Source organism: Oratosquilla oratoria, chromosome 12 (assembly GCF_046742065.1).
Source record: "Oratosquilla oratoria isolate Oo_2021 chromosome 12, ASM4674206v1, whole genome shotgun sequence".
Lineage (NCBI taxonomy): Eukaryota > Metazoa > Arthropoda > Malacostraca > Stomatopoda > Squillidae > Oratosquilla > Oratosquilla oratoria.
The window spans coordinates 104,216-127,062 of record NC_134788.1 but is presented as its reverse complement, the minus strand read 5'-3'; the positions used below and the strand labels follow the sequence as shown (position 1 = coordinate 127,062).

General features: G+C 39.1%; 1 protein-coding gene across 1 annotated transcript; it reads right to left on the bottom strand.

Annotated features, from left to right (window-relative positions):
- Nucleotides 1–4,666: 4,666 nt before the first annotated feature.
- On the bottom strand, nt 4,667–16,183 carry LOC143032076 (uncharacterized). Its single transcript, XM_076196543.1, has 6 exons — nt 15,842–16,183; nt 9,533–9,655; nt 8,783–8,881; nt 8,010–8,447; nt 7,405–7,941; nt 4,667–5,587 (listed from the first exon to the last, which is right to left on the bottom strand). The coding sequence occupies exons 1-6, from the start codon at nt 16,181–16,183 to the stop codon at nt 4,814–4,816; spliced, it is 2,313 nt and encodes a 770-aa protein (XP_076052658.1). The 3' UTR covers nt 4,667–4,813.
- Between the last annotated feature and the right edge of the window lie 6,664 nt (nt 16,184–22,847).

Sequence of the window (22,847 nt, the reverse complement as noted above, 5' to 3'; positions counted from 1 at the left end):
ACCGACGCACTATTCAACGTAAGGAAGACTTTCCCACAGACTCAGACTATACACCGTTCATAAACAGTTGGACAAAACACATAATACATAATCTCAAGCACTCATCTGCCTGTGGCCCTGATAATATAAGCAACATCCACCTAAAACACATTGGACCTCAAGGTATACACGCACTCACAAACATTGCAAACTACAGCTATTCACAAAACACTATACCCGGCATCTGGAAGCATGGTAAAATAGTCACCATTCCAAAACCAAGCAAAGACCCAACAATCCCAACATCGCACCGCCCAATCACACTTCTCTACACCCCCTCTAAAGTCATTGAATGCCTAATACTTCAACTTGTCACACCACATATTCCCCTTGCTGACTCGAAACATGGTTTTAGGCCACTACACTCCACAAACACTCTTCTGATAAACCTCACACAAAGAATTTTAGATGGCATCAATTCAGATAGGCCCCACCAAAGAACACTTCTTATAACATTAGACATTAGTAAAGCTTTAGATGCTATCCCCCGCCACAACCTAACAAATAAAATATATAACACAGACATGCACAATAACACCAAAAGATGGTTGGCCAATTATCTGGCAGGTAGGAATGCTTATGTGTCGTATAATGGTCAATCATCGCACATCAGAAATATTAAGAATGGAGTACCAAAGGGCTCTGTTCTATCCCCCACGCTCTTTAATCTATACATGCATGACATACCCACACCAGACACCTCAGAAATACAAATCTCTTCCTACGTGGACGACATAACAATCACATGCACACATCATAACACAGACAAAGCTGCAGAAATAATCCAGCCATACCTTGATACACTCAACACATGGTTCATCACAAACAGGCTCAAAATAGCTCCAACCAAATCTACAGCAACACTTCTCACCAACTGGACAAAAGAACACAAATACATACCTCATCTCTACATCAACAACACTCTAACACCACACACAAACACACCGAAAATTCTTGGTGTAACATATGATACATCCATGTCTTTCAAACAACACATCACAAACATAAAAAACAAATGCACACCTAGACTTAACGCACTTAAGTCAATCACTGGAACAACATTTGGACAAAACAAACTAATACAACAATATACAAACAATGCATACGCTCAGTGATGAATTATGCGAGTCCTGCATGGGCTCCTAATCTCAGTGAGACACACCACAACACCCTTCAAATAATACAAAAGAAACCCCTAAAAACAATTGCAGGCTGCATAAATACAACACCTACAGACCATTTACACCATGAAACAAAAGTCCTCAAAGTCAAGGACCACCTCGACATGAGAGGCACACAAACACTTGCCGCAGCTATCACAAACACATCACACCCGCTACACTACAGAGCAGAACACCCACACACACCAAGAAACATTAAAACAACACCCAAAGACCTGTATCACACACAGATACTCTCTTCTCTTCTTCCACAACCATCAAATACCAGCCTCCGGAAACATATTCATAATCATATCACTCACCACTCCATTAACACACTGAAAGACAACACACTGCTGCATGCCAGACCCCCTGATATCCACCCTTCTGAATCCTCTCTCCCACGAAAGGACAGAGTCCACCTGGCCAGACTGTGGTGCGGCCAGCACCCAGCACTTCTAAGCTACTAGAAGAGGCTGGATGACCGCATTGTGAACAGCTGCCTGGGATGTAACACTTCACCTCATACCATACAACACATAATGGAAGACTGCATTATACACAATCATGCACGCAAACAACACAACATACACTTTATAAAGGATTTGTGGGAAAACCCAGTTTCTGTTGTGGCATTCCTTGGGGAGACGGGACTGCTTGGACAGACAGTCTAGGGAACGACAACAACAACATTATCTTTAATGTGCAAATGGGACATTGTTCCAACCAGAAGACCTAAAATTGATACTAGCCATTTTGATAACATTTAGGTGCATGACCCAATTGTACAAGTGATGGGTCTGACTGGATTATTCACTTTATGGTTTTCAATTAAACCATACATACGGTATACGGAAGTGAAGGAGACACATTGACACATATTTTAATCAAATCGATGTTTCCTTCTAAAGAGGCTTTAAGGTTCTTATTAAAATCACTATCAACAATTTCTAGAGGATTCTTACAGATTTTCGTATTTCTTCATCACTTAATAATGTTTTCATCTCTAAGTGGTCATTTTGTTAACTATGACTGCAATTGCTTTTCTCTGCCTTCGCAATGTGTAATTTTTTTTTTTTTTTTAAGTTCTTGAAAGCAGTAAAGAAACATTTAGGTATATTTAGAGGACACGACATGGATAAACCCAAGTACACATAACCTTCACAAATATTAATGTCCTGTGTTAGTATGCCGCTGAATTTTCCCAGTGGTTTCAGCATTCTAATGAGCAAATTCCACCACTTGTAGAAAAATTGACATTATTTTTAATTTATTTTTTCTTACACAGAAATTGTGAAAGCATTAAACTAATTATTTCTGTAGCATCAGCCAGAAAATCATGATACTCAAGACAAAGAGCATTAACATGTTCACTATCAAATGAAAAAATAAAAATGTAAAATAGACGAGCTATCAAACACTGACCATTCTTGTACTTGATTCTCAGAGAATCTATCCTGTAAATGTGTAGCAGTTTTCATTATTTCATCTAGCCATTCACTAGCAGCTACCAGTTTGTTTTTTATTTTTGTAAATTTACAAATGGCTACACATTACAAAATAGACCATGTCTATGTGCATATTTACTGATCATGGTTGTTGCCTTGTTTTATTTTCATGTAAACTCAAGTAGAAAGTCAGAATGGGCCTTTCGAATGGCTCCCTTTTCCATTATCATAAATTTTAATGTCTGATCTCTGCTTTGACTTTGTTTCAGTGTTGCACTTTTATCTCAGTATTTCTACTCTGCTAAGGTTCTTCCAGCAGCTTTTTTTTCATTAGTATCTTTTTTGCTTACATTATTCTTGAAGAGTAGGTTTGAGTAGCAAATTCCACTGTTTCTTTATTTTTTTTTCTTCTAAATATATATACATATATATATATATATATATATATATATAAACAATTCAGTTATCAGGCCATCAGGACAATATAATTTGAGGGGGGTAATATCAATGCTAACATGCTTCTTGATTTATTTCACTTGACTGAACAAGTGATGAAGGCCAAACACAGTACAAATTATCTCAAAACTACAAGTAAAATGATGAAATTGTACACTTCTATTTCAAAATCTTGTGTGCTCACATTTTTTCCTTTGTGTGCTAATTGTAAAATGTGTGTGCGCACACATGTACAAAACTTAGAGGGAACATTTTTCACCTTACTGGTCACAGTGGAATGGCTTATCTCCAGTGCGAGTCACCATGTGTTGATTGAGATACCCCTTTTGAGAGAAAGTAGAATTGCACATGTCACACTGGAAAGACTACTCTCCTATGTGGGTCAGGTGATATTTCAGGCAATTCTTTTGTGAGAAAGCTGCATCACACAGGTACTTCTTTCCTTTGTGGGTCTTCATACGCTTTGTGAGAGAGCTCTTTTTTGAGAAAGCTCTATTGCACAGGTTCCATGGGAATGGCTTTTCTCAATTGTGCATCCTCATGCTTTGTGAATTCTGCGAGAAAGCTTCAGTACACAGGTCACACACAAATGGTGTGACCTCATGTGTGGGTCCTAATATGCTGTTAGGGATTACCCTTTTAAGAGAAAGCAGAGTTGTGCAGGTAACACTGGAAAGGCTACTCTCCTGTGTGGGTCCTCATATGTTGTGTAAGATGACCCTTTTTTGAGGAAGCAGAATCACACAAGTCACACTGGAGAGGCTTGTCTCCTGAGTGGGTCCTCATATGCTGTGTGAGATAACCCTTTTGTGAAAAAAAAAACCAGTATCACAAAGGTCACACTAGAACGAGATCTCTCCCAAGTAATTTATTATATGCTGTGATCACCCTTTTGTGAGAAAGCATAATCACACAGGTCACACTGGAAAGGCTTCTCTCCTGTGTGGGTCCTCATATGCTTTGGGTGATAACCCTTTCATGTGAAAGCTTTATTACACAGGCCAAACTGGAATGGCTTCTTTCTTGTGTGGGTCTTCAGATGGTGTGTGAGAATATCCTTTCTAAGAAAGCAGAATCACACAGGTCACACTGGAAAGTCTTCTCCCTTGTGTGGGTGGGTCATCACTTGGTTTTTGAGAGAACTCTTTATTGAGAAAGCAAAGTCACACATGTTACACTGGAAAGGGTTCTCTCCTGTGTGGCTCCTCATATCCTTTGTGAGATTACTCTCTAGTGAGAAAGTAGAATCACAATGGTCACACTAGAAAGCCTTCTCTCATGTGTGGATCTTCATATGCTGTGTGAGATCATTCTTTTTTGAAAAAGCAGAACTGCACAGGTCACACTGGAAAGGCTTCTCTCCTGTGTGGCTCCTCATATGCTTTTTGAGATTACTCTTTTGTGAGGAAGCATAATCACACAGGTCACACTGGAAAGGCTTCTCTCCAGTGTGGATCCTTATATGCTTTGGGAGATAACTCTTTTTTGTCAAAGTTTTATCACACAAGCCACACTGGAATGGCTTCTCTCCTGTGTGGGTCTTCATATGCTGTGTGAGAGTACTCTTTTGTGAGAAAGCGGAATCGCACAGGTCACACTGGAAAGGCTTCTCTCCTGTGTGGGTCCTCATATGCTGTGTGAGAGAACTCTCTTTTGAAAAAGCAGAATTGCACAGGCCACATTGGAAAGGTTTCTCTTTTGTATGCGTCCTCATATGCTGTGTGAGATTACCCTTTTGTGAGAAAGCATAAGCACACAAGTCACACTGTAAAGGCTTCTCTCCTGTGTGAGAGTACCCATTTTTGAGAAAGCAGTATCACAAAGATCACATTGGAATGGCTTCTCTCCTGTGTGGGTTTTCATATGCCGTTTGAGATTACTATTTCGTGAGAAAGCAGAATTGCACAGGTCACATTTTACAGGCTTCTCTCCTGTATGGGTCCTCATATGCTGTGTGAGAGCACTCTTTTGTGAGAAAGCATAGTCACAATTATCACACTGGAAAGGCTTCTCTCCTGTGTGTATTCTCATATGCTGCATGAGAGAACTCCTTACTGAGAAAGCAGATTTACACAGGTCACACTGGAAAGGCTTTTCTCCTGTGTGGTTCCTCATATGCTTTGTGAGATAACTCTTTTGTGAGAAAGCACAATCACACAGGTCACACTGGAAAGGCTTCTCTCCAGTTTGGGTCCTTATATGCTTTGGGAGATAACCCTTTTTTGTGAAAGTTTTATCACACAACCCACACTGGAATGGCTTCTCTCCTGTGTGGGTCTTCATATGCTCTGTGAGAGTACTCTTTTGTGAGAAAGCAGAATCGCACAGGTCACACTGGAAAGGCTTCTCTCCTGTGTGGGTCCTCATATGCTGTGTGAGAGAATCTTTTCTTGAGAAAGCAGAATTGCACAGGTCCCATTGGAAAGGTTTCTCTCCTGTGTGGGTCATCATGCAATGTCTAAGATGAACTGTGATATAGCTATGCTACAGATGTCACACTGGATCCTTTTAATCATATGACACATATGGAATCTACAGATAACTCTTCCAAAGAAATATTGATAGTTATCATCCTTGGGAGAAAAAAAATATATATATATTACTGTGTAATACATTGTAATGGGATTGTGGATATTTTGCACACAAACCACTTCATACTCAACTCCCTTTGTACCTAAACAGAACCTTTGTACATGCCCTCACCTAACATTGAATAGGTAGAAACACTAACAGATATGGTGCTATTCTACTTTTCATCAGATTTGTGCTTAAAACCATCCAACATCTACATTTATATTCATCCCACCACAACCAGTGACTCAAATTTTTCTTCACATTATGAGATTTGGAAGTAAGGAATGGTCCAACTAGCCAAAACAGTTATATTTTGATATAACGCCATAACATTCTATGTTTGGGCTCACAAAACCTCAATCTAAACATGACTTATAAGTGATGGAACTCACCAGTGGATCGGGGGGGGGGGGGTGCTGAGGGGGCCGAAGCTTTCCCCCCCCCAAGTTGTTCTTTCCCTCATTAAAGAGGTTGAGAAATCCACCATGTATTTACCTAGTTATATTATATGGGAAGGTTTTTTCTTAAAATCTTGAATAGTGTTTGCATACTCTGTTTCCTTATCTAATTTACTCCAGGTATCCACCACTCTATGTGGGAAGCTATATATATATATAAATATATATATATATATATATATATGTATATATATATATACATATATATTTCTTTTTTCAGATCTCTTCTATAGTTATCCTTTTATAGTTTATTTTCCTGTCCTCTTGTTTTTCCTTTGTCCCATTTTAATAAATCACCTCTATCTAGGATTTCCATTCCTTTCATGATTCTATAAATAGTCAGTAGATCCCCTCCTTCTCTTCTTTGTTCCAGATTTGGTAGTTCCTATTTGGACAATCTTTGTTCATATGTTAATTTGGAGAGTTGGTGCCAATTTTGTCGTTGCTCTTTGTATTCTTTCTAATTTCTTCATATTCTTTTTAGTAATGGGTGTCCATAGTGTTGCTGCATACTCCGGTTTTGTTCTTATTAGTGTAACTAATATTTTTTAATAATTTCCTCATCCAAGTAGTCAAATGCCACTTCCATTGACCTTAATAGGTTGAAGGTTTCTCTGACTATTTTATTGATGTGTTTGTCCGGTGTCATGTCTTTGCTGATCAATACTCCAAGGGCTCTTTCCGAGTTCACTTTTTTGACTTCTACACCAATTTTAAAATTTGATATTCTATTTTTACTTTTTCCAAACTCCATTATACTACACTTCTTGATACTGAAGTTTACTTCCCACTTTTGAGTCCATTTCCAGATTTTGTTTAGGTCTAACTGTAATGATTCATAATCTTCCTCTATTTTTACTTACTTTAGTATTTTTGTGTCATCTACAAAGAAATTTATATAACACTCCAGTCCTTCATCCATGTCATTTATATACTGTATATGGCAAACTAGTTGTAAATCATGTATATGCACACATGCAACAAACTTGGAGCAAAAATTCTTCATCTCACAGGTCACACTGGAATGGTGATTCCAGTGTGAATCACGATGTGTTGACTGAGAGACTTTTGGGAGAAAGCAGAATTGCACAGATCACGTTGGAAAGGCTACTTTTCTGTGGGGGTCATCACATTATATATAAGGTGATTCTTTTGCAAGAAAACTGCATCACAGGAATGGCTTCTCTCCATTGTGTCCTCATATGCTTTGTGAGAGAACTCTTTTATAAGCCGCATAAAAAAAAATTTGTCCAGGAATGGCTTCCCTCATGTATGAGTCCTCATATGCTGTGTGAGATTACCCTTTTTTGAGAAAGCAGAATCACAAAGGTCACACTGGTAAGGCTTCTCGCCTGTGTGGGTCCTCATATGCTGTGTAAGAGAACCTTTCTGCGAGAAAGCAGAATCACACAGATCACACTGGAAAGGCTTCTCTCCTGTGTGGGTCCTAATATGCTTTTTAAGACCATCCTTTTGTGAGAAAGCAAAATCACAAAGGTCACACTGGAAAGGCTTCTCTCCTGTGTGAGTCCTCATATGCATTACAAGACCACTCTTTTGTGTGAAAGTAGAATCACAAAGGTCACACTGAAAAGGCTTCTCTCCTGTGTGAGTCCTCATATGCTTTGTGAGCCCACCCTTTTGTGAGAAAGCAGAATCACAAAAGTCACATTGGAAAGGCTTCTCTCCTGTGTGGGTCCTCATATGCTGTGTGAGAGAATCTTTTCTTGAGAAAGCAGAGTCACACAGGTCACACTGGAAAGGCTTCTCTCCTGTGTGAGTCATCATGTGATTTTTGAAGAAACACTTTTGTGTGTGAAACCTTTATCACACAGATCACATTGGAATGGCTCCTCTCCAGTGTGAGTCATCACATGATTTTTGAGGTGACACTTTTGTGTGAAAGCTTTATTGCATAGTCCACACTGGAATGGCTTCTCTCCTGTGTGGGTCCTTATATGCTGTGTGAGATAACACTTTCTTGAGAAAGCAGAATCACAAAGGTCACAGTGGAAGGGCTTCTCTCCTGTGTGGGTCCTCATATGCTGTGTAAGAGAACCCTTCTGTGAGAAAGCAGAATCACACAGGTTACACTGGAAAGGTTTCTCTCCTGTGTGGGTCCTCATATGCTTTGTGAGACCACCCTTTTGTGAGAAAGGAGAATCACATAGGTCACACTGGAAAGGCTTCTCTCCTGTGTGGGTCCTCATGTGCTGTGTGAGAGAATCTTTTCTTGAGAAAGCAGAGTCACACAGGTTACACTGGTAAGGCTTCATGCCTGTGTGAGTCATTATCTGATTTTTGAGGAAACACTTTTGTGTGAAACTTTACCACACAAGTCACACTGGAATGGCTCCTCTCCAGTGTGTCATCACATGATTTTTGAGGCGACACTTTTGTGTGAAAGCTTTATTGCATAGGCGACATTGGAATGGTTTGTCTCCTGTGTGGATCCTTATATACTGAGTGATTTTTTTTTTCTTTAAGCAAAATCACACAGGCATGACCCTCACATGGGGGGGGGGTCATATGCCCTGGGGCGGCACATTTAGGGGGCGGCACTTAAGCTATTATGCTAGAATAGTGCCAAATCACTGGCACCCTCTATGGACTACAACACACAATGGCAAAACTCCCCGTAGCTGACCTTTCTGTTACCAAGGTCACGGACAACCTTGAGCAGGTCCCCTTCACCCCCATTTTCTTCTCGCAAAATGACACAAAAAGGAAGCCTCATTTCTTCAGCCTGTCAGCAAAAAATTATTATGAAAAATAATAAACAACCCACTTACACCTCCACCCACAAAAACAAACATGAAAATCCCCAGATGTCATCTTTACATATTCACGCCGTCTGTCACAGAGAACCTTTACTCATCACCGCCATGGGAAGGGGGGCACATACCCTGGGGCAGCACTTAGGCACATAAGTACACAGGTCACATTGGAAAGGCTTCTCTTCTGTATGGGTGGGTCCTCATATGCTGTGTGAGATTACCCTTTATTGAGAAAGGATAATCACAATTACTACAATGGAAAGACTTCTCTCCTGAGTGAATGCTCATATGCTGTATGAGAGAACTTTTTACTAAAAAAGCAGAATGACACAGGTCACACTGGAAAGGTTTTTATCCTGTGTGGGTCATCATGAGTTCTTTGAGGAAACACTTTTTATTTTGTGAAAGCTTTATCATACAGGCCACACTGGAATGGATTCTCTCCAGTATGGGTCATCATATGAAATCTGAGAAAGCTGCATTACATAGGTCACATTGGAAAAGGTTCTCTCCTATGTGGGTCATCATACGCTGTGCGAGAGAACCCTTTTACGAGAAAGCAGCAGAATTGCACAGGAGGTCACATTGGAAAGGCTTCTCTCCAGTGTGGGTCACCACACAACATCCAAGATGACTTGTGATATAGCTATGCTGCAGAAATCACACTGGGTCCTTTTCATCATATGACATGTATGGAGTCTATGGATAACTCTTCCAAAGAAATGTTGATAGTTACCCTCATCCTGGAAAAATATATATAATATTGTGTAATACATTGTAATGGGACTGTAGATATTTTGTACACAAATCTTTTCATACTCAAGTCCCTTTGTACCTAACAGACCCTTTGTACATACCATCACATAACATAAAATAGGTAGAAATACTAACAGATATGGTGCTATTCTACTTTTTCATCAGAAATGTGCTGAAAACCATCCAACAGCTATATGCATATACTCTCCACCATGACCAAAATTACTAATATTTTCTTCACATTATGAGATTTGGAAGTAAGGAAGGGTCCAACTGGCCACAGCAGTCACATTTTAATACATCTCCATAACATTCCATGATTGGGCTCACAAAACCTCAATCTAAACAGGAAGGTTTATTCAGTTCATCTCACTCATATGACTCAAACAAGTGATGCAAGTCACCAATTGTGGATCCAAAGGGGTGGGCTGAGGAGGCTGAATCCCGCCCCCCCTCTACCCCCAATTTTGTTCTTTCATTACCTCTTTGAAGAGGTTGAGAAACCTGTCATGTGTACACTGGTATATGGCAGAAAGTAGTATTACAGTGGCAGAAGTTTAAGTATATTCAACACATAATTGAGGGTAAATCTTTAAAATGTAAGATTATGTATTACTTTTGCCCAATATTCTGGGTGAAAAAAATAAAGTGAGAAGACATACTTCAATTCATATTCAAAATATTTTTTTTCATGCTGCAGATTTCACCTCTTTAAAAGAATCATATATACAAAATTTAGGTTAGGCACCCCCCACCCAAATGTCATCTACATTTACAAAATTCAGGTTAGCTCCCCTCCCCCCCAATTTTGATCCTTGATCTGCCACTGCAAGTCACATTATTAAAGATAAACTGGTAAGTGGTGTAACAGTGTTATCATTTTAGCAAAACAGAATAAATAAAATTGATCTAAGAAATTGTAGCTGTACTTTCCATATGAGGATCAGAGATCAAGCAGAGAAGAAAAGGTAAAAGGTGCAGACAGAGAGATAATAATTGAAGAGACGGCAGTAAGAGGAAGATGGGCAGAGTATTTTAGAGAGTTGCTAAATATGAAGGAGGATGGGGAAGAAAAGGTAGTTGCAGTAGGAAACTAAAAAAAATGGCAGTGATGAATGAGGTAAATGGAAGGGAAATAAGAAAAGATGTGGTGAAACCAATTATTAAAATGATGAGAGCAGGTAAGGCACCTGGATTAGATGGGTGTCATGTAAAATGTCTTAAAAAGGGAGGTACAGTGATGGTGGACTGGCTGGTGAGGTTGATTAATATTTGTCTATAAGAGGGTAGACTACCAGAGGATTGGAGGAGCACCTGTATAGTTTTGCTTCATGAGGAAAAAGGGGACCAGTGTGAGTGTAATAGTTTCAGGCAATACATATCAAACCCAAACCTGTGGAGATGTAAGTTTTCCATTTTCAATATTTTAGTTTCCTGTTTTGTTTTTGTTTTTTCTTCTAAATTCCATAGTTTTATACTTTATCTTTTATAATTTACAATTTGTTTTACATGTTATGTATTTTTCTATTTCTGTTACATTTATTTATATATCTATATTTTCATATATTTATAGCTTATATTCAATTTCATTTATCTTTTATCTAAACTTATATTTATTTTTCTATATCCATATTTTTTTTATTCACATTCTATTTTAATTTAGTGGTACCCAGGAGAAAAATAGGGAGAATTTTGGATGTACATATTCTGAGGAGAGAGAGTTGGGGAATATCAGATAATTTTTTGGTGTAAGGTAAGTCGAGAGTGAAGGATAGATGTAGAGAGAGGAAAAGGACAGAGGATAGGGAGGAGCTCAGAGAAAAATACTTAAATGAAAAGGGAAGAAAAAGTAGTACAAGAAAAAGTCTAAGGCTGGGTCTTTTAATGTGTGTGGATGTGGTATAGATGAGAGTAACAGGGAAGTGATAGACAGTATGTTTGTGAGAAAACCAATGGATGTGTTGGCATTGAGTGGAACAAAGTTGAAAGAAAGGGGAGAGTTTGAGTTTGGGAGTGTAGTTGGGAGGGCCTCAGGAGTGAAGAGAGGACAAGGGAGAGAAGAGGTGGATAAACTGGTAATTGAATAGATAGGTAAGTGTGTGGTGGAGTGGAAGGAGGTTTCTTCAAGGTTAATGTGGATGAAAGTGAAACTGGGAAGGGAGATGTGGGTTTTTGTAAGTGCATATGGGCCTGGTAGTGAGAAGAGTGTAGAGGAAAGGGAGGGTTTATGAATAGATTTAAATGAGTGCATAGAGGGTTTAGGGAGAAATGTCAATGTGGTGGTATATGGAGACCTTAATACTAGGGTAGGAAAGGAACCAAAAGACAGAGTGGTTGGGAAGTGTGGAGCTCCAGGAAAAAATCGAAGTGGAGAGTTGATGGTGATGTGTCTAGAGCGTTGATGATAGCAAATATAGTGTTTAGGAAGAAAGTCAAGCATAAGTACACTGGGGAGAGGGTGGTGGATGGAAGGGTGGTAGATAGGATGTTATATTTCCATATATTTTTTTCATTTATATTGTATATTCAATTTAGTGGTACCCAGGGAGAATTTTGGATGTACATATTCTTAGGAGAGTGGGAGAATATCAGATCATTTTTTTGTGGAATGTAAGTTGAGAGTGAAGGACAGAAGTAGAAAGAGGAAAAGGACAGAAGGTAGGGAGGTGCTTAAAGTAAAATGCTTAAATGAGAAAGAAAAGGAGTACAAGAAAAAGCTGAAAGAGAAGTGGAAGTGAAGGATAGAGTAGAACTAGGAGTGGAGGAATGGGGATGGTTCAAGTAGGGAGTCACAAGGTGTGCAAGGATGGTTTGTAGAACAAGGAGGGCAGGAGGAATAAAAGGGCAGTGAGTGGTGGGATGAGGAAGCAAAGAAGGTTGTAGAAAAGAAGAAGCAAGAATCAACATACTGGTTCCAAAATAGGATGAGAGAATCATATGAGAGGTACAAGGAAAAGAAAAAAAGAAGTAAAGCATAAGATGAAGGGGGCAAAGAGGAGAGATGTGACAGAAAAATGTGAAAGTAATAAAAAGATGTTTTGGAAAGAAATTAAGAGTGGAAGAGGAGGAGAATCAAGTAGAGAAGAAAATGTAAAAGGTGCAGGTGGAGATAATAATGGAAGAGACAGCAATAAGAGGAAGATGGACAGAGTATTTTAGGGAGTTGCTAAATGGGAAGGAGGATAGGGAGGGAAAGGCTGTTGTTGTTGTCGTTCCCTAGACTGTCTGTCCGAGCAGTCCCGTCTCCCCAAGGAATGCCACAGCCGAAACTGGGTTTTCTCACAAATCCTTTATAGAGTGTATGTTGTGTTGTTTGCGTGCATGATTGTGTATAATGCAGTCTTCCATTGTGTTGTATGGTATGGGGTGAAGTGTTACATCCTGGGCAGCTGTTCACAATGTGGTCATCCACCCTCTTCTGGTAGCTTAGAAGTGCTGGGTGCTGGCCGCACCACAGTCTGGCCAGGTGGACTCTGTCCTTTCGTGGGAGAGAGGATTCAGAAGGGTGGATATCAGGGGGTCTGGCATGCAGCAGTGTGTTGTCTTTCAGTGTGTTAATGGAGCGGTGAGTGATATGATTATGAATATGTTTCCGGAGGCTGGTATTTGGTGGTTGTGGAAGAAGAGAGGAGAGTATCTGTGTGTGATACAGGTCTTTGGGTGTTGTTTTAATGTTTCTTGGTGTGAGTGCACAGGAAGTACAGGAAGTTGGTTCTGAAAAGGACCTAGGAGTAATTATCACCAATGACATGTCCCCTGACAAGCAGATAAACAAAATTGTCAGAGAAACCTACAATTTATTAAGATAAAAAAAGGTGGCTTTTAATTACTTGGATGAGGTAATGGTAAAGAAAATATTAGTTACACTGATAAGACCAACATTGGAGCATGCAGCAACACTATGGACACCCAGTACAAAAAAGAATATAAGGAAGACAGAAAGAATCCAAAGAGCAATGACAAAAATGGCCCCAACACTTTCAAAACTAACATATGAGCAAAGATTGTTTAAACTAGAACTACCAACCCTAGAACAAAGAAGAGAAAGAAGGGATATATTGACCATTACAGATTATGAAAGGCATGAAAGTCCTTGATAGAGAAGCTTTATTAAATTGGGATGGAAGAAAAACAAGGGAATATGAGAAGAAACTAAAAATGGACAGTAATAGAAAAATCTTAAAAAAAAAAAAAGCTTTCCACACACAGTGGAGGATGTTGGGAACAAATTGGACAAAACAATAGTGTGTGCAAACACCATACATTAATTTCAGAACATACTAGATATCACGAGATACAAAGACAGGTCACCACAAGCATAGCTCCCCTTCCTATGTAATACAATTAGGTAAATACATAACTATACATAGAAAATAAGACCATTACATATGCTCAATTTGTTTAGTTCTAGCTTCATATTTCTTATTTCTTCTCTTTTGTCTTTGGCACTTACCCACTCTTTATACACGTTATTTAAATAGATTGAATTTCCATATAGTTTGTAGCTTTTCATTCTTATAAACATACCCAAATTACATTCTCCCCTATGGTTTCTTAGCTTGTTTTTCATTTGACTAGAACTTCATAGTCAGTACTAGACTCAAGAAAGGTTCCTCCAATATCCATCAACTTTGCCAAGTCACAGAGTTGTCCATTCTGAGCAAGTTCCACCATTTGTATAAATTTTTCTATGATTATGGATTTATCTGTTCTTGCACAGAAAATTGGAAATTATTCAATTATTTCTGTAGTATCAGCCAGAAAATCATAATACTCAAGACAAAGGGCATTAACATGTTCACTACCAAATGAAAAATCATGTAAAATAGACGAGATATCAAACACTGACCATTCTTGTACTTCATCCTTAGGGAATCTGTCTTGTAAATGGGTATAGCAGTTTTCATTATTTCATCTAGCTATTCCCTAGCAGCTACCAGCTTGTTTATGCTTCACATCCTTTGAATTTGACATGGTGCATCAGTTTTTTGCAATTTTATTAGAATGTGTTTGTTTTGTAAATTTAGAAATGGCTACAGATTAAAGAATTGGCCATGTCTGTGTGCTGTATTCATTGATTATGGTTGTTGCCTTGTTTTATTTTTAGGTAAAGGCAAGTAGAAAATCAGAATGGGCCTTTCCAATAGCTCCCTTTTCCTTTATCATAAATTTCAACTTCTGATCTTTGCTTTGGCTTTGTTTCAGTGTTGCACTTTTATCATAAAATTTGTACGACTCCAAAGCTCTTTTAGTAGCCTTTTTCCATTTTTTTTTTCATTATTCTTGAAGAGTAGGTCTGTATAGCAAATACCACTGTTTCTTTTCTTTTTTTTTCTTATTATTATTAGTTCAGTTAATCAGGCCATCTGGACTATTTAAGTTGAGGGGTTGATATTGATAACATGCTACTTGATTCATTTCACTTGACTGAACAAATACGGTTGATAAATGGCTGCTGAACACAGTACAATCTCAAAACTACATGTAAAATAATGAAATTGTACACTTCCATTTCAAAGGTCATAGACAAATTCTCAAAATCACATCTTTCATTTTGAATTCATCATTATGAAATTATACAATTAATTTCTTGAATTAAAACATTTCAATTTCATCTTGAAAACCTTGTGTGCCCACATTTTTTCCCCTTGGGTGCTCATTGCAAAACGTGTGTGTGCACACATACATCAAACTTACAGGCAACACTTTTCATTTCACATGTCGTCACACTGGAATGGCTTCTCTTCAGTGTGAGTCACCATGTGATGATTGATTGATTGAGAGAACCCTTTTGTGAGAAAGCAGAATTGCACAGGTCAAACAGGAAAGGCTACTCTCCTGTGTGGGTCAAGTGATATTTCAGGCAATTCTTTTGTGAGAAAGCTGCATCACACAGATATGACTTCTTTCCTTTTGTGGGTCCCCATATGCTTTATGAGAGAACTCTTTTGTGAGAAAGCTCTATGGCACAGGTCACACTGGAAAGACTTCTTTCCTGTGTGGGTCCTCATATGCTTTGTGAGATTACTCTTTAGTGAGAAAGCAGAATCACACAGGTCACATTGGTGAGGCTTCTCTCCTGTATGGGTCCTCATATGCTGTGTGAGATTACACTTTTGTGAAAAAGCATAATCACACAGGTCATACTGGAATGGCTTCTCTCCTGTGTGGTTCCTCATATGCTTTGTGAGATTATCCTTTCGTGAGAAAGCTTTATTACACATGCCACACTGGAATGGCTTCTCTCTTGTGTGGGTCCTCATATGCTTTGTGAGAGAATTCTTTTTTGAGAATGCAGAATTGCAAAAGTCACACTGGAAAGGCTTCTCTCCTGTATGGATCCTCATATGCTGTGTGAGAGAACCCTTTTGTGAGAAAGCAGACTCGCACTGGTCACACTGGAATGGCTTCTCTCCTGTGTGGGTCTTCATATGTTCTATGAGAGAACTCTTTTTTGAGAAAGCAGAATCACACAGGTCACAATGGAATGGCTTCTTTCCTGTATGAGTCCTCATATGCTGTGTGAGAGAACTCTTTTGTGAGAAAACAGGTTACACTGGAAAGGCTTCTCTCATGTGTGGGTTCTTATATGCTGTGTGAAAGAACTCTTCTCTGAGAAAGCAGTATCACAAAGGTCACATTGAAATGGCGTCTCTCCTGTATGGGTCATCATATGCTGTATGAGAGCACCATTTTGTGAGAAAGCAGAATTGCACAAGTTACACTGGAAAGGTACCTCTCCTGCATGGGTCCTCATATGCTGTGCAAGATAATCCTTTCGTGAGAAAGCAGAATCACACAGGTCACATTGAAAAGGCTTCTCTCCTGTATGGGTCCTCGTATGCTGTGTGAGATTATCCTTTTTTGAGAAGGCATAATCACAATGATCACATTGAAAAGGTTTCTCTACTGTGTGGATTCTCATATGCTGTATGAGAGAACTCTTTACTGAGAAAGCAGAATCACACAAGTCACACTGGAAAGGATTTTCTCTTGTGTGGGTCATCATGTGTTCTTTGAAGAAACACTCTTTTGTGAAAATGTTATCCCACAGGTCAAACTAGAATGGATTCTATCCAGTGTGGGTCATTGTATGAAATCTGAGGTGATTATTTTGTGAGAAAGCTGCATTACACAGGTCACATTGGAAAGGCTCCTATGTGAGTCATCATATGCTGTGTGAGAGAACCCTTTTAAAAGTAAGCAGAATTGCACAGGTCACACTGGAAAGGCTTCTCTCCAATGTAGGTCACCATGCAATATCAAGATGACTTGTGATATAGCTATGCCACAGATATCACACCAGGTCCTTTTCATCATATCACATGTATGGAATCTATGGATAACTCTTCCAAAGAAATGTTGATAGTTACCTTCATCCTGGAAAAAAAATATATATATATATATACATAATATTGTATAATACATTGTAATAGGATTATGGATATTTTGTACATAAACTACTTCATACTCAAGTCCCTTTGTACATGCCATCATATAACATAAAATAGGTAGAAATGCTGACAGATACAGTGTTATTCTTCTTTTTCATCAGAAATGTGCTGAAAACCATCCAACAGCTACATGTACACTCACCCCACCTTGACCAAAATGACTCAAATTTTTCCTCACATCATGAGATTTGGAAGTAAGGAAAGGCCCAATTGGCCACAGCAGTCACATTTTAATAGAACTCCGTAACTTACCCACATTTTGACTCACATGACCTCAATCTAAATATGACCTACTCTATTCATTTATTTCATGGCTCATTGCAGAGATTGAGAAACCTACCATGTGTACACCAGTACATGGCACAAAGCAGTATTACAGTGGCAGAAGTACATTCAATACATCATTGAGGGTAAATCTTTAAAATGTAAGATTTTGTATTACTTTTGTCCCACAATTTGAAAAAAAAGAGAGGGTATACTGCAATTTATATTCAAAAACATTGTATTTGTGCTGCAGAGTATATCTCTTTAAAAGTGTCATCTATATTTACAAAATTCAGATTAGCCACCCCACCTCAAGTGTCATCTACATTTACAAAATTCAGGTTAGGCACCACTCCCCCCAAAATTTTGATCCTGGATCCACCACTGCAAGTCACATCATTTAAGATACACTGGTAAGTGGTGTACCTGTGTTATTATTTTAGCAAAACATAATAAATCGGTCTAAGAAATTGTAGATGTACTTGCCATATGAGGATCAAAGATCAAGTAGAGAAGAAAAGGTAAAAGGTGCAGATAGAGATGATAATAGAAGAGATGGCAGTAAGAGGAAGATGGGCAGAGTATTTTAGAGAGTTGCTAAATGTGAAGGAGGATAGGGAGGGAAAGGCAGTTGCAGTGGGAAATGCTAAGAAAATTACCTGTGATGAATGAGGAAAATGTTCCAAAGGACTGGAGGAGCATCTGTATAATTCCACTTTATTAGGGAAAGGGGGACAAGCATGAGTGTAGTAGTTTCAGAGGGATCAGTTTGCTGAGTGTAGCTGTGATGGCTTATGAGAGGGCTTGATTAGGAGGTTTAGGAGAAGAATAGAGAGAGTAATTGGCAGAGCTGGGGGCGCTACCGCCGGACAGGTAGTGTGTTACCAAAAAATCTATATATGTGTATACATATACACATTGTATATACATATGTATTCATATATATGTATATAATATGCACTGACAGATATGTACCCCAGATTTTTTGGTAATGCACTACCTGTCCGAGGGTAATGCACCCAGCTCTGGTAAATGGTGAGGAGGAACAATGTAGGTTTAGGAAAGGTACGGGTTGTGTGGGTCAGATTTACAAGGTAAGGCAGATATGTGAAAAAGCTTTAGGAAAAGGTAAGAATATTTTTTGGGCTTTTATAGACTTGGAAAAGGCTTATGACAGAAGAAAAGTAAAGCATTGTGGGAGGTATTCCCGATATATGGGAAAGGAGGAAAGCTGTTAAGACCAGTCAAGAGGTTTTTTTTTTTTTGAAGTAGTATAGCCTGTGTTAGAATTAGAACTGGCGAGAGTGAACAGTTTGAGATAAAGGTGGGACTTCACCAGTGATGTGTCATGTTGCCATGGCTGTTCAATTTATACACTGATGGGGAGGCAAGAGTGGTAAATGCTAGGGTAATGGGTATGAGATTGGAGATGGTTAAAGGAAATGGAGAAAAATGAGAGATAAGCCAGTTGTTATTTGCTGACAACACTGCAGGATCAAAAATGGGATTAAGGAACTTAGTGATGGAGTTTGGGAAGGTGTGCAGAAGAAGGAAGTTGAAGATAAGAGTACAAGTAAGATCATGAGATGTATAAGGGGAGAGGATGGCAGCAAATTGGAAATGAATATTAAGGGGATAGACTGGAGGAAGTGGATAGCATACTTGGGGGTGAATATGGCAGGAATGGGAGGAGTGGAGGTGGAGATAGAATGTAGATTGAGAGAAGAAAGTAAATGCCTTGGGAGATTGGGGAGTGTGATGGGAGGTGGACATTTGAAAGTGGATGCAGGGATGCGACTGTATGATGGGGTGGTCGTGGTGACAGCTCTGTGTGGGGTATATAAGTGAGAAAGAGTTTAAATGTGTTTGAGATGAAATGCCTGAGAAGTAGGGTGGGAGTTGGTGGGGGCTGGATAGAGTGAGAAATGTCGAGTTGAGGAAAAGAGCGGCGATGGAGGGGGGTTGGGAGATAGGGTTAATGACAGTGTTAACCCCTTCCATACGGTGACGCCTACATAGGCGTCATGAGGAGCAAGTGGGTATGAGAGGATGCCGATGTCGGCATCTTAATTATATTTATTGTAGTCGTCCCTGCATGACCCCCATACTCTGTAAACTGGCTTCATCATATTTTCTATGGTTATCAAAATTCACGGGTGAAAGAGAACGAGCGATAGAGCAGTGACTTTATTTTTTATAATGTGAATATTATGACGCAACATCGCACGTCTGGCAGCTAATGCTGCCAGACGTGTGATGTGGCCCGTATTGAAGGGGTTAAAATGGTTTGGGTACATGGATGGAATGATTGAAGAAAGATTAGTGGGGAAGGTTTGGAAGGCAGAGGTGGAGGGAGTAGACATGAAATGAAAGGGCAACCAAGGATGGGATGGATGAATGAGGTATGCATTGGGGATTAAAGATGGTTAAAGGAAATAGAGAAAAGTGGAAGATAAACCAGTGGTTGTTTGCTGATGACACTGTACTCATGGTAAGATCAGGGGAGGGATTGAGAAAGTTAATGACAGAGTTTTGGAAGGTGTGCATAAAAAGCAAGTTAAAGATAAAGAGTGGCAGCAGATTGGAAGAGAGTATTAAGGGGGAGAGAGGCTGGAGGAAATGGTAGTTTTAGATATTTGGGTGCAAATGTGGCGGGAAAGGGAGGAGTGGAAGTGGAGGTAGAATATAGATTGAGAGAAGCAAGTAAATGCATTGGGGGATTAAAAAGTGTAGTGAGAAATAGACATTTAGGAATGGATGCTAATAGGAGATTGTATGAAAGAGTGATTGTGCCGACAGCACTATATGGGCGGAAACATGGAAGAGAGGAAGAGAGGAGGAGCTTGAATGTGTTTGAGATGAGGTGCCTGAGAAGTATGATACGGATTGGACAGAGTGAGAAATGAGGAGGTAAGGAGGAGAGCAGGGGTGGAAAGGGAGTTGGGAGATAGGGTTGATAAAAGAGCATTGTGATGATTTGGACACATGGAAAGAATGAGTGAAGATTAGTAAAAGAAGTGTGGAAGGCAGAGGTAGAAGGAGTGAGCATGAGGGGGCGACAATGAATGAGCTGGATGGATGGGGTAAGATGGGCAATGGGAAAGAGGGGAATATCTGTTGAGGAAGAACGGGAGTAGACGAAAGATAGAAGTGAATGGAGAATGGTTGTATACGGATGATGCTGTGATACATGAAAAGGAGTGTGTGTGTATTGGGGGGTATGGGAGTATGTGTGAAAAAATAACTTGATGCAGCCTGAAAGGATTCTCCCCATTTTCTCTTTTTCTGCATGAGGGGACGGAGAGGGGGGATCACCAAGTTAATGAAGCAATCTTGCTGTGGATGTGCTGTGTCTTGCGACACTACTTCTGAGCAGGGAGGTAACTAAGTCAAAAGGCATACAACCACTCCCACCCATTCTACTCCCATCCACCACCATTTCCTCCCTCTTATGATTATAGCTCCTCATAGATGATGGGTTATCCCTGTATCCCAGTCATTGATGGGTCAGACACATTGCATCAAGACACAGTCCATCCACAGGAAGGCAGCTTCATTTAAACCATTCAACTCCGATGACAAGATGTCTTGTCATTTGGTCAAATAAAACAAAAAATCATAAAACACCAACATGCGAAGCGAGGACTGACGTCATATTTTTCTGGTGTTTGATCAAACATTTTGGTGTTTTATGATTTTTTGTTTTATTTGACCAAATGACAAGACATCTTGTCATCGGAGTTGAATGGGTTAATCGATGACCACCCCCTCTCTCTGTCCACTCTCATGTAGAAAACGAGATGACAGGGAGATCCGTTCAAGCTGCATAAAATTGCCACACCCACCCACCCACCCACACCCACACACACATATATATATATATACATATATATCTATATATATATGCACTTAATTATGCACACATTCTCTGGAAATTTTTATCCTTGCAAATTTTTGTGCTTAAATGTTTTTAGAATATGTTTAAAAAGTGTTTAAGTTAGTTTGAATGTGTTTCAAGAGTTTGGGAGGGTATTCTTAGGTTTAGACTATAAAAACTAATGTTTTTGGGCATCCTCTCTATATTGCAGATTTTCTCCTATTGCAGTCTTAGACCATGAAACCTGGTATTATTGGGGGAGGACTGTAAATAATGAAATATGCTTCTTTTAATGGAATTATGTTCACTAATTCAAGCTTTCTAAGATACTCCCCCCAGTTATTTTAAACTTCCATTAAATCTGGCCTCTGCTAAATAGCGACTTGTTAATCAGGCTTCTAAAGTAATACAATTCAAAAAGACTTGATCACTTCTGGGCAAATCAGGAGAGTAAATTTAATTTTGAAGACCATCTTAAACTAACAGTTGAGGTCAATTGGGGGAGGACACAGAGGACATAAATCAGAGGCCTAACCTACCCAAGCTGGAAGTGATCTGTACATATAGGTCATATAATCTGTAGCCAGTATCTATGTAAGATAATGTAAAGGAAGGTATAACTGCTCATACTATAATGCAATGACTTGTAATTAATGTAAAATGAACTTGTGGAGTGAATACCAAGATTTTACTCACAAGAGTATCATAATCAGTGCACATTGAATTAAGAGTGAACTTCATAGATTCTTGATTTTCATACTGAGAAAGGCAAGATGGACTACTATTCCCCAATAAGAATGTAAGAACAATGTATGCAAACAGGATACACACATTGATAATCATAGGTGCTTGCCAGTCTCAAAATATTTTCTAAACTGGTAATGTCATTAATATTATTTACAGTATTATATGGGCCTTAAAATTATCAGTTAGAATTGCAGCTGAGAGACCTGGCCTGGCCTGACCTAACCTAACCTAATCTATTCCCATGGTAAATATAAAGATGTACACCCATCTCAATTTATTTTTAATAGCTACTAACATTACTATTAGTTTTCAGTACTTCAGTTGGGGTTCAAAATACTCAGAATGATGAGAGCTAGCCAAAGATATAGGTAACTGTAGCTATGAGACTGGCAAACATCTTGAGGAAGACAAGATGGACAACTATCTCCCACATGTTTACTCCTGCTCAGAATGCCAAATACACTACCACGATGGAAATAAGTTTCATATGCTTTATTGTGTTATCCTCACAATTTCATGCATTGCATTTTTATCTCTGTGCATCCTACTGCCGTAAACCTATCTACTACCAAAGTTCCAGACGGGAATTGAAGTGTAGCAAATGCCAACGGCGAACACACTACGCATGCACTATGCCACCTTACCATTTAACTTACAAATTCAAGAAGAAGGCGCACTTGTTTGTTCTGAACAAAGCACAACTACGAAAACAAATTCTTCAAATAGCTGAGAATGTGTAACTCAAGGCTTGACGGGCCATGACGTTATATGTAAATATAGGGATAAATGGTACAAGAAAATATAGCGCGGGAAAATACAGCACATTTTTCGGCATAG

Coding starts and splice junctions, on each gene's coding strand:
- LOC143032076 (XM_076196543.1), bottom strand. CDS start 16,183: ATGAGGACTCATACAGGAAAGAAGCCATTCCATTGTGACCTGTGTGAT. Junction 9,656..15,841: donor ATCTCACAAAGCATATGAGG/AACCACACAGGA, acceptor ATATTTTTCCAG/GATGAGGGTAACTATCAACA. Junction 8,882..9,532: donor CACAAGTCATCTTGGATGTT/GTGTGGTGACCC, acceptor TTTTGCTGACAG/GCTGAAGAAATGAGGCTTCC.